Source organism: Primulina eburnea, chromosome 3 (genome assembly GCF_022965805.1).
Source record: "Primulina eburnea isolate SZY01 chromosome 3, ASM2296580v1, whole genome shotgun sequence".
Taxonomy (NCBI): domain Eukaryota; kingdom Viridiplantae; phylum Streptophyta; class Magnoliopsida; order Lamiales; family Gesneriaceae; genus Primulina; species Primulina eburnea.
In genome coordinates, this window is record NC_133103.1 from 1288712 (window position 1) to 1302460 (window position 13749).

The 13749-nt window shown below is 33.8% G+C and overlaps 3 protein-coding genes and 1 non-coding gene across 7 annotated transcripts; 1 reads left to right on the plus strand and 3 right to left on the minus strand.

The window, feature by feature from the left end:
• Positions 1 to 83: 83 nt before the first annotated feature.
• LOC140825135 (GDSL esterase/lipase At4g10955-like) lies at positions 84 to 2607 on the minus strand. Of its 4 annotated transcripts, none has more exons than XM_073186702.1 (3): positions 2474 to 2607; positions 1368 to 2162; positions 84 to 1208 (listed from the first exon to the last, which is right to left on the minus strand). In XM_073186702.1, exons 2-3 carry the CDS (start codon positions 1466 to 1468, stop codon positions 242 to 244), a joined length of 1068 nt encoding a protein of 355 aa, XP_073042803.1. In that variant the 5' UTR covers positions 1469 to 2162; positions 2474 to 2607; the 3' UTR covers positions 84 to 241. The 4 variants fall into 4 exon arrangements, with proteins under 4 accessions (XP_073042803.1, XP_073042806.1, XP_073042807.1 ...); XM_073186705.1 differs by having other exon boundaries at positions 1368 to 1507; positions 2474 to 2605; XM_073186706.1 differs by having other exon boundaries at positions 1368 to 1471; positions 2474 to 2604.
• A 977-nt stretch (positions 2608 to 3584) lies between these two features.
• Positions 3585 to 8200, minus strand: LOC140825136 (UDP-glucose 4-epimerase GEPI48-like). Its single transcript, XM_073186707.1, has 9 exons — positions 7799 to 8200; positions 7274 to 7323; positions 5984 to 6119; positions 5766 to 5867; positions 5248 to 5475; positions 4875 to 4953; positions 4389 to 4471; positions 4081 to 4172; positions 3585 to 3949 (listed from the first exon to the last, which is right to left on the minus strand). Exons 1-9 carry the CDS (start codon positions 7979 to 7981, stop codon positions 3862 to 3864), a joined length of 1041 nt encoding a protein of 346 aa, XP_073042808.1. The 5' UTR covers positions 7982 to 8200; the 3' UTR covers positions 3585 to 3861.
• Positions 8201 to 10664: 2464 nt separating this feature from the next.
• Positions 10665 to 10737, minus strand: TRNAA-CGC (transfer RNA alanine (anticodon CGC)). Its single transcript has one exon. It is a non-coding gene; the product is annotated as a tRNA-Ala (tRNA).
• A 1183-nt stretch (positions 10738 to 11920) lies between these two features.
• Positions 11921 to 12816, plus strand: LOC140827968 (NAD(P)H-quinone oxidoreductase subunit S, chloroplastic). The gene has a single exon (XM_073190931.1). It carries the CDS (start codon positions 12005 to 12007, stop codon positions 12704 to 12706), a length of 702 nt encoding a protein of 233 aa, XP_073047032.1. The 5' UTR covers positions 11921 to 12004; the 3' UTR covers positions 12707 to 12816.
• The last annotated feature ends 933 nt before the right edge of the window (positions 12817 to 13749 follow it).

Consider the following 13749-nt stretch of genomic DNA (forward strand, 5'->3'; position numbering starts at 1 on the left):
ATATTACGGAAATTTACTAGATTATGAAAAAAATTAAAAAGTTTCAAAGAAAATAAATAATTTTTTTTCCTCGTAGAACAATATAACAAACACAATATATCTATATATAGTAAATATATATAAATTAGTCGATTTGAAATGAAAATTTACAGCAGATCAACAGAAGACTCACGCCTCGTTCGCATCAGGCAAACGTTTTCAGAGAGTAAAAACTTGGGTAGATTTTCAAATAAAACAAACATCACCTATAGTTGTAAATCTTGGATTCCAAGTGCAGGCCACTTCTCCACCATTGATGAATACCATGAGCATCTTTGAAGTCTCTTGCCTGAGAGCGGTTCACCGTTAGATTCGCAGATGGAATAAGATGCAGTGGCTCGTCAGACTGCATACCCATTGCATTCAACATAAGACCTCCGATTGAGTGTTGTGTCGCCAACCTCTCAATACCTCCTGCCCCAATATCATCCATCCGTTTTCGGTGCTCAAAGTACCCGATGTACTCGGAGCAGATATAATCAGATGGGTTGATGTATAGACATGGTAACCATGAAGAAAGGGAAAGAAACGTCTCCCCAGAACGGTTTGTTTGGTGGTTATTTTTCATCGCAAAAGCAAGTCCTGCCGTGATCACGCTGCCTGCTATTCGAATGCCGTGTTTCACTTTCTTATCCTTGATTCTCTCGATTGGTGCTGAACAGAAAGGTGGATTGAACAAGAACGAATCAAGAAAAACGCCGGTCTTGGCCATGTTCTTTCCAGCCAGCATCGCCATGGCAGCACCGAGTGAATGACCCGCTAACCAGACATTTGCACTTCCAAATGTAGCGACAACATATCGAACTGCTTGTATTGCTATTTCGAACCGAGATGTCAGATGGAGACCGTTTTTTATGATGTGGACGTCCAGTTCAATGTCTCTTGAGAAAGAGTCTCCTTTGGTTATGGTGCCTCGAAAAGCAATTACATATCGTGGAGCCTCGTGTGACGCAGGATTGTTTTGGGTGGAAGTAAGTTGATAGATGGCACCGAATACACAAGAATCAGCGTCATCTATAAGGGGACGATATAACTGAAAATGGAAGGCATTCCACCACGGAGGAGCAAGGGCTTGGCTCCCTTCTCGTTTTTCCTGGCGGTCTCGTTCCAAAATGTACACACTCTGAACCAAACTAGCTGCAACGGACCTACGGTGACATGGATTGCTCCTGCAAAACAACAATGGAACATGAAAAACGGCTCTTAACTGCAACGAACTATCTTAATCCAACTTCACAAGAGCTATTACGTAATGAAATGGCAAGAATCGTAAGATGATTTACCTCTAAGCTGTGAAAGCAAACATCAAGAATAGTTTAAGGTCTTACCAGTCAACTTTAGTCAGGTGCAAAGGTCCCGAAATGTTGAAAATTTCCCTTTCTGATGTCGTAGATCCTGAAAGGTCGACAATTTGTCCATCTGACGCCATAAACTATGATAACATTCTTAGTTTAATCTCGCCTAAAATCTGCGTATGCATCATCGTAAGTAGTAGACTGAAACAAAAACCTACAACCCCTCCATCATTGCAGGCGTCGTATTTAAACTCAGAACAATAATGTGAATCAGTAACAACAAAATTTCTAAACATCAAAGTTCAGAAAAGAAGGGGCGAGAAACCAGAACGTAACATGTCTAGAAAGCCTAGGAAAACCTTTGGCATCAATTTTTTGAAAAAATTTGAGACAACAAGGATTGACTAATAGAATATGAAGAAAAATCCAAACAGCAGCATAGAAAGCCCAAATCTTTTTTTGTACAACTTGCAAGGCGTAAATATAAAAGGTGTTCTTGAACTAAAAATCGGAGTTGGTTTTTCGTAAAGCACAAAAATGCCCTATATTTGGTTTAATTCCGTTTTCAACAGATTCAAAACTCAAAAACCCAAAATTTGTCCCAAAAAAATATAGGTTTTATACACCTAATATACACGACCTGGATTCAATAAAATTAATCGTAGTTCTACAGTCAATGTAGTAAACCTTCTCCTCACTCCAATGTGGCCCAAATTTGGGCATAAACATCTAGATCATTGATTGTACGACAAAATGTGGAAAAAAATGAAGGAAAAAAAAAAACCAAAGCCAAATCCAATCACATTATCCATTGCCTCCGAATCATCCCTTCAAAAACAACATACAGAAACCAATTACAGTCACTTTAAAGAACCGACAGCGAAAAGCAAACAACCGAAAGAACCCACAAACTGAAATCTCAAATCATAATACATTACGTCCATCAATAAAACAAAAGTTTAAACCTTAAATTCCAAATCATATGATTCAAGATGTCAATTCTTATAAGAATAAAACGTATGCCATCTGGGTTCGACGAAAACAGACACAATGCCACAAACCATTGCATACAGGTTGCATACAAAATGAAAAAAAAAAAATTTAATTAATTAATTAGAAAAAAATAGAGAAAATGCTACCTGCAAGAGAACTTCTTGAGTTCGCAGCAAAAGGGCAGGCGAGATCGTAGCACCAGAGTTGAAAATAAAGAAAGGCGAGAATTTGGAAGTTGAGGCGTCGCTATCCAATTTAAGGTTGTACTTTGGGCCCGCGGGATCGGATATCCGGATCCCGGCTAAATTGGATAGCGTTGAAATTACAATTTTGTCCTTATTGTGTTATATTTTTGAGGGCAAAAACTTGTGTGAGACGGTCTCACGAGTCATATTTGTGAGACGAATCTCTTATTTGGGTCACCCATGAAAAAGTGTTACTTTTGATGCTAAGAGTATTACTTTTTATTGTGAATATGGGTAGGGTTGACCCGTCTCACGGATTATGACCCGTGAGACGGTCTCACATGAGACTCACTCATTTTTGGGTAGATGAGATCCTACTTAGTGGGCACTACCCTCACTTCATTTCAACGGATAATATCTTGCTACACATATAATTTTTAAAAAAAATGGATCCTATATATGCATGGCCAAATCTTGGTCATCCGTCCTATCATGGAGACAATGCCCACATGGGTAGAATGAAATAAACCATATTTTTGTATTTAAAATTATAAATCACATATATTATTAACAAAAATTACAAATAAAATGTTAAAGAATTATCGGAAAGGTGTTGATTAATGATTATGTCTATTCATTAGTCTTCCAACTTAGTTGGTGACTGGTACTTGTGATTTTAGATTAAGTATCTAATAAAGTTCAATTATAATCAATGTAAATACGGTTAACTTATATTTTGGCAAAATTCTAAAGCGTACTTCGTGAATATTTTGAATTAAGTATTTAAAAATTATTCGAATAAGATGTCCTCTTGATATTTTTCAACGTTAAAAAAAAATTTGAAGGATATTATCAAAAACTCGCATTCATTTATGTTCTTGCAATCTAGTTCGTTCATTTTCTTCAACATGAAAAGCAAATAACATCGATGTTGATGAAATCCTACCTTTAAAATAGTATCATCAAAGAGTACATGTCTCATGTATGTATGTATTAAGTAATATCATGAAAACATAAGTAGTTAAATCTGTTAGGATAATAGATTCCATGTAAAGAAGATAAAAGAAAGAGATCGGCCAAATTGTCGCTGAATTTATTAATTTTCAATAAAAGCACGTCTTATGAGTAGACACAATAAACGGAAAATCGTTTCTCCCAAACAATCTCATTAAAATTTGGCTAACTAAGCCTGAATCAACGAGACTTTCGAGATTCTTTTTTTTTCCTTTTGGTTCAAGGCCAGGGCAATAACGTATATGTAGCACCTCAAGTCATGAAAACAGCAAGACAGAAAATGACCAGTCAGTAGAAGATAAGGTAACGGGACGACGCATGTTTCAGCTAGCAGATTAAGGAGCCTGAGCCTCGTAACCGTAAGGATTCTTGCTGGCCCAGTTCCATTGGTCTCTGCAGAACTCCTCAATGCCATATTTCGCCCTGCAACAATTTGAACCCTTCAAGTTAGCCAAATTCAGGTACTTCAAATTTGAAAGATGAAAGTCGTTGATTGTGTGGTGCTAGTCAGAATGAGGTTATTTATTAATGCCTCAAAATGATTTAACACTTACTTCCAGTTTAATTCACGTTCAGCTTTTCCTGTTTCAGCATACACGATCTCAGCATCACCAGGCCGTCGATCGGCCATCACCAGTGGAATTTTCTGAACAACCACACAAAAATGATTTGAACTTATGCAAGAGGGCGTACCGTGGAACATGATATAAAAAAACATGTAGTGTACCGAGGAACATGATATAAAAAAACATGTAGTGTACCGAGGAACATGATATAAAAAAAAATACAAGGACACAAGCATCAAGGGCAATTTTTACAACGTCTAAAATCTCAAGTGGATGATTTTTTCTCGAGAACAAACCTTCCCAGATGCCTTTTCAAATGCTGCCACCATCTCCAACACAGATGTACCTTTCCCAGTACCCAGATTGTATACCTCACAACCTGCAGGCAGTTAGTTAACGCGTTACCATGAGATAACCTAATTGAGGAAAAGAATATCAAATCAAAGGTCCTAAACGGGGTAAAAGAAAAGTACTCTATCTCGAGAGGAATCATAATCAGTCAATCTATTGAAGCATGCATCTCTAAGTACTTGAATTCCTCTTGTTATCCGTATATACTCAGAAAAAAGGTGTGAAGTTAACTTTCACCAACCACTATTATAAATGTTTTATTTGAGTATCTTTAAGAATTACGATGTGACATGCTACTTAAAAGTAAAAATATCTGTACAAGATAATTAAGCTTCTTAAGATCTCTAAATCCACGCTAGAATCTTAAAAGAATAACCTCAAATTAGATAGGAAAATAACTGTTGAACAAATACCCAAATTAGTGATTGTACCTACAGAAGGGTCAGCGAGCTTCTTCAAAGCAGCGATATGACCATCGGCTAAATCAACAACATGGATATAATCACGTACCTGGGAAATCACTAGCAGTTGAACGATTATAAATGAAATAAATATACCAACATACCCAATGAACTCTATTTACTTAGGACACAAGTTTTCAGCCTGATTTTGAATGAAAATGTTTACTGCAAACCACAACATAAATAATTGTACCATGCAGAAACAATCTAATTTGTAAAAAATATGATGAAAACCCAACTACAAAAAGCACATGTACTTTCATATCCATTCATAATGAATACCAAATCAACAAATAAAAGACTGGAATAATTGTCTAAATTCCAAGCATATCAGCATACTTACCCCAGTTCCATCTGTTGTTTTGTAATCAGTCCCATAAACTGTCAGGGCTGGCCGCCTTCCAACAGCCACTTGTTGCACAAAGGGCATGAGATTGTTTGGAATCCCACGGGGATCTTCACCAATATATCCACTAGGATGTGCGCCAACTGGGTTGAAGTACCTCAGCAATATGATTTTCCATGTAGAGTCGGACTGGTAAATGTCACGACACATCTCTTCAATGAAAAGCTGCACAAATAAAATACTGTCAAGTAATTCGATAATGACATTTCTCGAGGAATTCAAATAAACAAGGCATAGGCTAACTACAGGAAGCAGTTTTGCTCTCTTCCTAGATCAGCGTAATCAAGGAGCAAGACAGCAAGTCCACCAGGGGCCGGGGCAAACAAATAGTTTTTGAAATTTTATTCATTGAGCCAACCCATCTCGCCTCTCTTCCCAAATTCCTGGGTTCAGTCCCGACTGCATATTAATATCATTTGATGAGATTCATTCTCGAAACATATGCTGACAATTACCTTTGTACGTCCATAGGGATTTGCAGCACTTATGGGGGATTCTTCTGTGCATGGTACCACTTTTGGCCAACCATAAACAGTAGCTGAGGATGAAAATACAAGCTGAAAATTAAGTACAAGTAAATCCAGTTAAGAGTTAAGACAATAAATCAACTGAAAATAATACATACAAGCACACATATATATAAATGAATCCACGATATAGTTTAGACAGGTACGTTTTTACAGCCATGTGCCGCCATGACTTCTAGTAGAACAATTGTGCCAATAAGGTTGTTGTCGTAGTACAGCAACGGTTTCTGCACACTTTCGCCAACTGCTTTTAATCCAGCAAAATGAATAACAGCCTCAAACCTTAATTGAGTTCAATGTCAGCAACAAAAGTGGGGTCAATGCTTAAGTTTGGAAGAACCAATATAAAAAATCCCACTACTGATTTATTGATAATGAATCAAATTTCTATTGATAACATTAGCTCGTGACAAGTTAAACCTCATCAGCTATCCCTGAGATCTAAATTGAGATGAGGGTCATAATATAGACGGTAAAAGAAATATAAAGATCATTGTTTTCCTGAATGAAAAAATTGAAATTAAATATGTAAATCGAAGAACAAGACAGCCACTGACGGAGCCAAGGTGGGGGCGGGTTGGTGCGACCCCCCTCGATTTTTTAATTTCATTGACTAGGAGTATAAAATTAATTATATATTTTTCACTTTCCAACTAATATTTGCTCTTGTTCCCCTAAAAAAATTTAAAATTTTTTTAACCTCGCAACCTCTATTTTCTGACTCCGTCCCTGAAGACAGCCAATACTGAGAAATAAGATGACAATCCAACTTGCGTACCTAGTCTCAGCTGATTATAACCCAAAATTATTGACGACTGCTACTGTCGACCGTCAATCAATTAACAATGAACAAATAGAGTTTTCTTGGTATTTCCAGATGTGACCAATGCAAACCAATATTTTAAGTTTCCAACGATTGGAAGACATCTGCTCATGATCAATCAAAGATTATTTGTTTCTTTCTTAAGCGGTTGCTATTCATGAATCTCAACTGAACCAAATAGAGTTTTCTTGGTATTTCCAGATGTCACCAATGCAATCCAATATTTTAAGTTTCCCACAATTGGAAGACATCTGCTCATGATCATTCAAAGATTATTTTGTTTCTTTCTTAAGCGGTTGCTATTCATGAATCTCACTACGATACATGACTTTCTGAATTTTAATCCTGAACATATAATCAACTTACAATGAATGTGTTATTTTTTCCGCCTACACCAAAGAAAACCAAACTCCTCTATACAATCTTACATCTTGCCATCTCGGCAATTGGAGAACAATGACACATGTCATCAACGGAAAGAGTAACAGCAACATGAGTGTTTCGGCTGTGAGGCTAGAGTCCATGAACCCAAATTCGTCATCAATCCCTACTACAATCAGATATTTATTTGAAGATAAACAATAAAATAATACAAACCCAAGAAAATACTCACTTTTCAGAAGCAAAAAGCTTCTCAAGTGCAGGCTTATCCCGCAGATCTATCTGCAATCAAATACAAAATACCATAGAGATAAGTTAACAATTAGAAAAAAACACCATCACAGTTCATCTATCATAAGACAGTATTTCAGAGAGAAAAGTGTGGATCAATGATCAAACTCATCATAGAATCAGTCCAATATCTCACTCTTCACATTAATTGCACTAGTCCACCCAATCTAGCGTCACTATCAAAACTAAAATCATAACGAATCTAAAATGTTTACACATCAACAAGAATCCCTCCACCTTCAAAGCCATAACGACCAGAAACTACCCAAAATAAAACAGATCCACCGATTAACAAACAATTAAAACTCCAAGAAATTCAAACTTTACGATATGTTGCAACACCACTGCAATACATAAATACTAATCAAGGTCGACTCTTTCCATGCAAACCGCAATCCAAACACCAAAAATCACAGAACCCATAAAAACCCAAAGAAAATTAAGGAGAAACTGAGAAAAAAGGGACCTTGTGAAAAGTGAGATTGGATCCATGTTCACCAGCGAGTTCTTGGACTCTCTTGATGGCAATTTCGGAAGAATTGTCCAAATTATCCACCACCGCCGTCTTGTATCCTCCCAACAGCAACTGCAGCACAGTGTGGCTTCCGATGTATCCCGCACCCCCGGTCACAAGTATACTCCGCGACATGGTTTTGATCGAGAGTAATGAAAACCCCGGAACAAAAATTGATGATTGATCAGATTTTTCAGATGCAAAATGCAGAAGGAACAAAAAGTGAACTCTAGAGATGCTGTGTATACAAAGAGTGCACACTGGTAATATAATATATATACAACACGTGGGTACCCTGCGATGGATTTAGCCAAATGGAATATGGTTCAGAAACCGGATTCAACTACAGGTGGTTGGCTGTATGAAGAAATTTGGTTTAGATTTAGGTCATTCTTGAATTGATGTGAACTCAACTCCTAACACGGTATTTGGACGAATTAAAAATGGAATTGAAATTTAAAATCAATAGATTTTGTATTCTATTGTGGTGATTGACTAATATTATTTAGTAATTAGATTTGATTATTTAAATTGATATTAAAAATTTGTATTTTATTAATAATATTTAATATACATATATTGTTTATACGTGATATATAAGAAAAAGTATTTATAAATATAAAATTATTTTTAATAATGAAAAAAAATTATAAACATATTGAAATAAAATCATCAGATTATGATAAATTAAGTTTTTAGTAATAAAAAATAATAGAGAATCGCAAGCAAATGAAAAAAAAATTAAACTTTTTTAAAAATATATAAATGACTTCAAAACAATTTTTTTCAATCGTACGATAAAGTATGTGTAAATTAAATATATTGTTTTTTTAAATGATATTTAAATTAGTTTTAAAAAGAAAAAATAAGTTATTTAATTTTCGTTCATATAACCCAAATCCCATGAATTCTCGAGAAAACCCATTTTCATTTTTGTTAAAATTTCATTAAATTATATCAACTCTCACCAAATCTCGATTTCGTTTTAATATTCTATTATATTAAAGACTTAAAATGACATTTCAAATTCCAAATCCAACTCAATTCTATAAAATTCATGGAACCAAACACACTATAAGAACTTAATACATATGTGTATAAAAACAGACTTTATGCTAAAATAGTATTTTTCTTGTCAATAATAACATCCTATAAAAGAAAATATTTATCAAGTATTAATATATTTATCTACTATTATAAATATTAAATATATTTAAATGTTCGCATATGATATTTTATTAAATTTTCACTTTGATATTCGATTTTATAGAATTTTAAATGTAATTAGTTTATAATTGTATGATATATAATCAATTTAATTGATTATTATTTTTAAAATTATTCTAACAACATATTTACTAATTTTAATAATTAATTAAATATATTAACAATATATATAAAACCCAGCACCATCTCACGCATGCGAGGCAATCCTTCAATGATTTGATTTAATATTTCTCAGTGGAAAGTTTAACTTTAAAAAAGTGGCATAGTATTAACTAGTACTAGCCCTTTTCACCGGAAACGGAGCCATCCGCTTTATTCCCACAATTTTTTTTTTAATTTTTTTATATATAAAACTTGTAGTTTTATTGATTTAAATCATCCATTACAAGCTTAACCAACCAAGAAAAAAAATCATCATTCAACCAAACAAAAGGTGAAAGGGAATCAAAAGCAAAACGAGCAATGTTAAATTTTTTTTTTTTTTCAATTTTTCTTTTGTCACCACTAAAATTTTTCAGAGTAAGCCTCTTGTGAGATGTCTCACGAATTTGTATATGTGAGATAGGTCAACCTTACCGATATTCACAATAAAAAGTAATATTTGTACCATTAAAAATAATATTTTTTTCATGGATGACTCAAATAAGATATTTGTCTCACAAAATACGATCCGCGAGACCGTCTCACACAAGTTTTTGTCAATTTTTAAATTTTTGTTCACCAGCCTCAATTTTCTAGGTTCGTCCCTACTTTTCACCTAATGAATTCGCATTATTAAAAACGACGAGTAGTATTGAAAATTAAGATGGTCAATTGAGTTGAACTTAATTTACAACCCAGTTGAACCAAGTCTAATTAAATCTATACTGCTGCTATGAAAATCCAACAAGTAAAGCCATGTCCAAACCTAACACTGTTAAAATGGGCCCAGGTTTGGGGAGCAGAACTAATTTTGTATCCAATTTGGTAGGACGGCTCATGCTTTGGCAAATATATATTGTAAACTCAATTTACTAATTTTATATTAGGGACAAACCGGTTCGATGAGCATAACTTGTTTTGACACAGCTCAACCCAAATCCTTTAGCTAATTGTTTTCACGTTAATAATGTTGTTAGATTGTTAGAATCGAAATAATCAATATTCTAAAAACAAATCGAGTTAGAATCTGACTATGATGATCCATCGATCCAGTGAATGGTCTGATGATAAATGCATACTCAAAATTCATAATTTTGAAAGATCGAGTGCTTGATTTGTATTGATATCATGATTTATCATGTAAATTAAAGTACCTAATAGGCCAAAAAACATTTTTTAAAATAGCCTAACTCATTTTTCAGTTCTCCATAAATTTGAAATATGTTTTAGACGATATAATAATAAACACAAGCATAAAAATATATTAATGTGTTTAGTATGTTAAGAAATATATTTTGGATTGGATGGAATTTTATGTGTAAAAATGCTTAGAAAGACATTATAAGACATTTTCTCACTGATTTTAAAAAAAAAAAAAAAAAATCTCAAACTAAAGAGATTTCGAGTTGCATTTTCGAAAAATATAAATAAAGACGAAAATGGAATGGAATGGAGATGCGGGGAATCGAACCCCGTGCCTCTCGCATGCGAAGCGAGCGCTCTACCATATGAGCTACACCCCCTTGTTAATTCTCCTGGATTAAAATGTTATATATATTAATACGCACCTAATTTGACAGACATACTATTACAGTACCTTTCATTACTAGTTATTTTTTTTAGGGAGTTTAAAATAGTTATGTAAAATTAAATAACGAACGCATCAATAAATTAACAACAAAAAATTAAATTTATAATCTTCAAATCAAATAGATCAAGTGTCGAGCACAACTAGAATATGGAGGGAAGACAATTTTATTTGAATCTAATGGAAAATTTGATATCAAACTCAAATAGAGAAATCCGATTAAATTTATATATACACATATATATATATATAGATATTATGGTCACCTACTGTATCTAACTTTGTGTCCTCAAATGATGTCACTCATATATTATATATACAATTTTGGATATGTTATTATCACATCTAATAGCTAACATAAGTATTTAAGTCTTGAAACACTAAATTCGAGTGTGGGGAGGCGAAAGAAACAACTTGTGAAATATTTTATGAGTAATGGTACATAGACATGAATCATGACTAATGTTGGACCAACCTACGGTCATGACCAGTAGTGGTCAATGAGTTGTGTTGGGCCTCATGTTAGGTCAGTCTACGACCCACTTCATTACAAATAGTTCTCCGATATGTTTAAATATTTCAAAACGAATTCAAAGTTTAATTCAAATCGATAAAAAATAAATAATTTTTGCGAGTTTCAAATTGAGATGGAACTCGATTATAATTAATTTAAATGAATTGGATCTTTAAATTTTTTGTCATATTCTACTTGATTCAGTTCATTCATACATCATATAAAAACCGGTTAATTTCATCCTATATGTAGGGACATTACCTTATCATAGAATCAAGGGCTCAAATTTAGCCACACGTACATGAGGTCCACTAATTTTTTTAAAATCACATATATGTGTGAATTTTGTTCATCCAAACTATATAGGGACAGTGCCCCACATGTAGAATCGAAGCAACCATAAAAACCTAAGAAAGTAAGAATGATGTCACTCTAAAAGCAATCGAAAACTTAAGATTAATATTATGAAAATAGAAATATGAAATATTACTAAAAATATATTGAACAAGACTATTTTGTTACTTTAGTATTATTATGTATTTATTTGTCTTTTAAAAAAATCAGTGGTTTGAGTAAATAATCAAAACAGATATAAGCCCAAATTGACTTGTGGCCACAATTTGAAGCTCGCATAGAATTCACTCAAATCTTTTCTTGTTCACCGAAACAACACAAAACAAAATCGGTCATGGCTGCTTCATTCCAGCTCCCCACTCCTCAACCCCCGATTCTGCCCAAGTCCCACTTCCTCGGCAGATCAAATTCCATCATCACCACCCAGAAATCACCATCTTACAAAAACACGAAATCCCGACTCAAAAACATCCCCACTGCCAAATTCAATCTGTACGAAATAATGGGGGGGCGAGGCCTTTGCAACGGAGAAGAAAATCTCGGAAAAGAGCTCGAGAGAACAGTATCCGAATCATCCCAACTCGCAACTGCGTCGAAACTGAAAGAAGATAAGGCATCGCTTCTCTCAAACATACCAGAAGATGGATTCGGGAAGGAGATGTTGGGCTTGACAGGCGGATTCCCAGGGGGTGAAAGGGGTCTCGAGATGTTCATCGCACAAAACCCACCACCCCCCAAAAAGGATAAATCGTTCGTGTTCGATAAAAGTCTCGTGAAGAAACCCAAGCCCCCGGAATTGCCGCTGATTTTGCCCGGAATGATCGTTATCGTGAAGAATCCGAACAATCCTTTCCATATGTACTGTGGGATTGTTCAGAGGATTACGGATGGGAAGGCAGGGGTGCTGTTTGAAGGCGGGAATTGGGATCGGCTCGTCACATTCAGGCTGGAGGAACTCGAGCGACGTGAGAAGGGGCCTCCGATGGTGAGTCCCAGGTCTGTAATTCTTGAAGAAATGTTGGAGACGAGCTCGTGATTCTGATTTCTCTTGTTGGTAATCGATACATATTCCCAGTATTTCTTGAATTTGTATGCAGACAATTCATCTGTTTTATAAGCCTAATGAAAAAACTATTAACAGGTCTATTGTGAGACGATCTTACGAATTTTTATTTTTGAGATGATTCAATTTTATCGATATTCACAATAAAAAGTAATATTCTTAGCATAAAAAGTAATATTTTTTTATGAATGATCCAGATAAGAAATTGGTCTCATAAAAATGTTCTGTGAGATCGTATCACACAAATTTTTTATCAAAAACTTATCATCGTTCGATGAAAATTAGATTTGAATATGATGTGTGGTTTACTTTTTCACGTACATATATATCATACAAAGTAAATGATAGTGCTCTTCTAATATTACATATTTAATGTTTTATAATTTTCTTTTGATAAAATTATATCTGCCTAACATCAAGTATGAACAAAACAAAATATTTTTCAAATATCATGATACATTTTTTCTTTATTGAAAATGTGCAAAGTTCAATTAGGAATTTCTTCAGCTTTTTTTTTTTTTTAATATTTGTTCACCAATCACATAATCCCCTATATTTATCTATCAAATTGTATAATTAGTCTTATCCTTTTGTGTTATTTCCCTTGTTTTTACTTATTTTGTATTTGTATATTTAACCGTTTACGTGAAATTTTAATTTAGTTTTCATACTTATGTGTTGATTTTATAATTTAAGTCTCTTAATTTTTATATAGGATTTTTGTAGTTTGATGTCCTTTTGGACGACGATGGATTTATTAATTTGAAAGTTTTGCATATGATTCTGTGTTAAATTCACTAACATGAGAATATTATTACATAATAATAATAAAAAAGAAATTTTGACTATAATTATTTGATACGATAAATAAAGTATATTGGTTTTCCATTATGTCACACTCGAAGGTGTTGTACATTTATACAATAAATTTTTATAATTAATTTATATTATAATGATAAAAATAATGAAGGACTATATTATAATTTGAAATTGTTACGTTTAAATGAGAATCACAT

What these genes read in the sequence shown, in the direction of transcription:
- LOC140825135 (XM_073186702.1), bottom strand. Translation starts at nt 1,468, where the DNA reads ATGGCGTCAGATGGACAAATTGTCGACCTTTCAGGATCTACGACATCA. An exon ending in CACCTGACTAAAGTTGACTG is followed by an intron (nt 1,209 to 1,367) that starts GTAAGACCTTAA and finishes GTTGTTTTGCAG; the next exon opens with GAGCAATCCATGTCACCGTA.
- LOC140825136 (XM_073186707.1), bottom strand. Translation starts at nt 7,981, where the DNA reads ATGTCGCGGAGTATACTTGTGACCGGGGGTGCGGGATACATCGGAAGC. An exon ending in AAGCTTTTTGCTTCTGAAAA is followed by an intron (nt 6,120 to 7,273) that starts GTGAGTATTTTC and finishes AACTCAATTAAG; the next exon opens with GTTTGAGGCTGTTATTCATT. An exon ending in GCTCGCTGACCCTTCTGTAG is followed by an intron (nt 4,472 to 4,874) that starts GTACAATCACTA and finishes AACTGCCTGCAG; the next exon opens with GTTGTGAGGTATACAATCTG.
- LOC140827968 (XM_073190931.1), top strand. Translation starts at nt 12,005, where the DNA reads ATGGCTGCTTCATTCCAGCTCCCCACTCCTCAACCCCCGATTCTGCCC.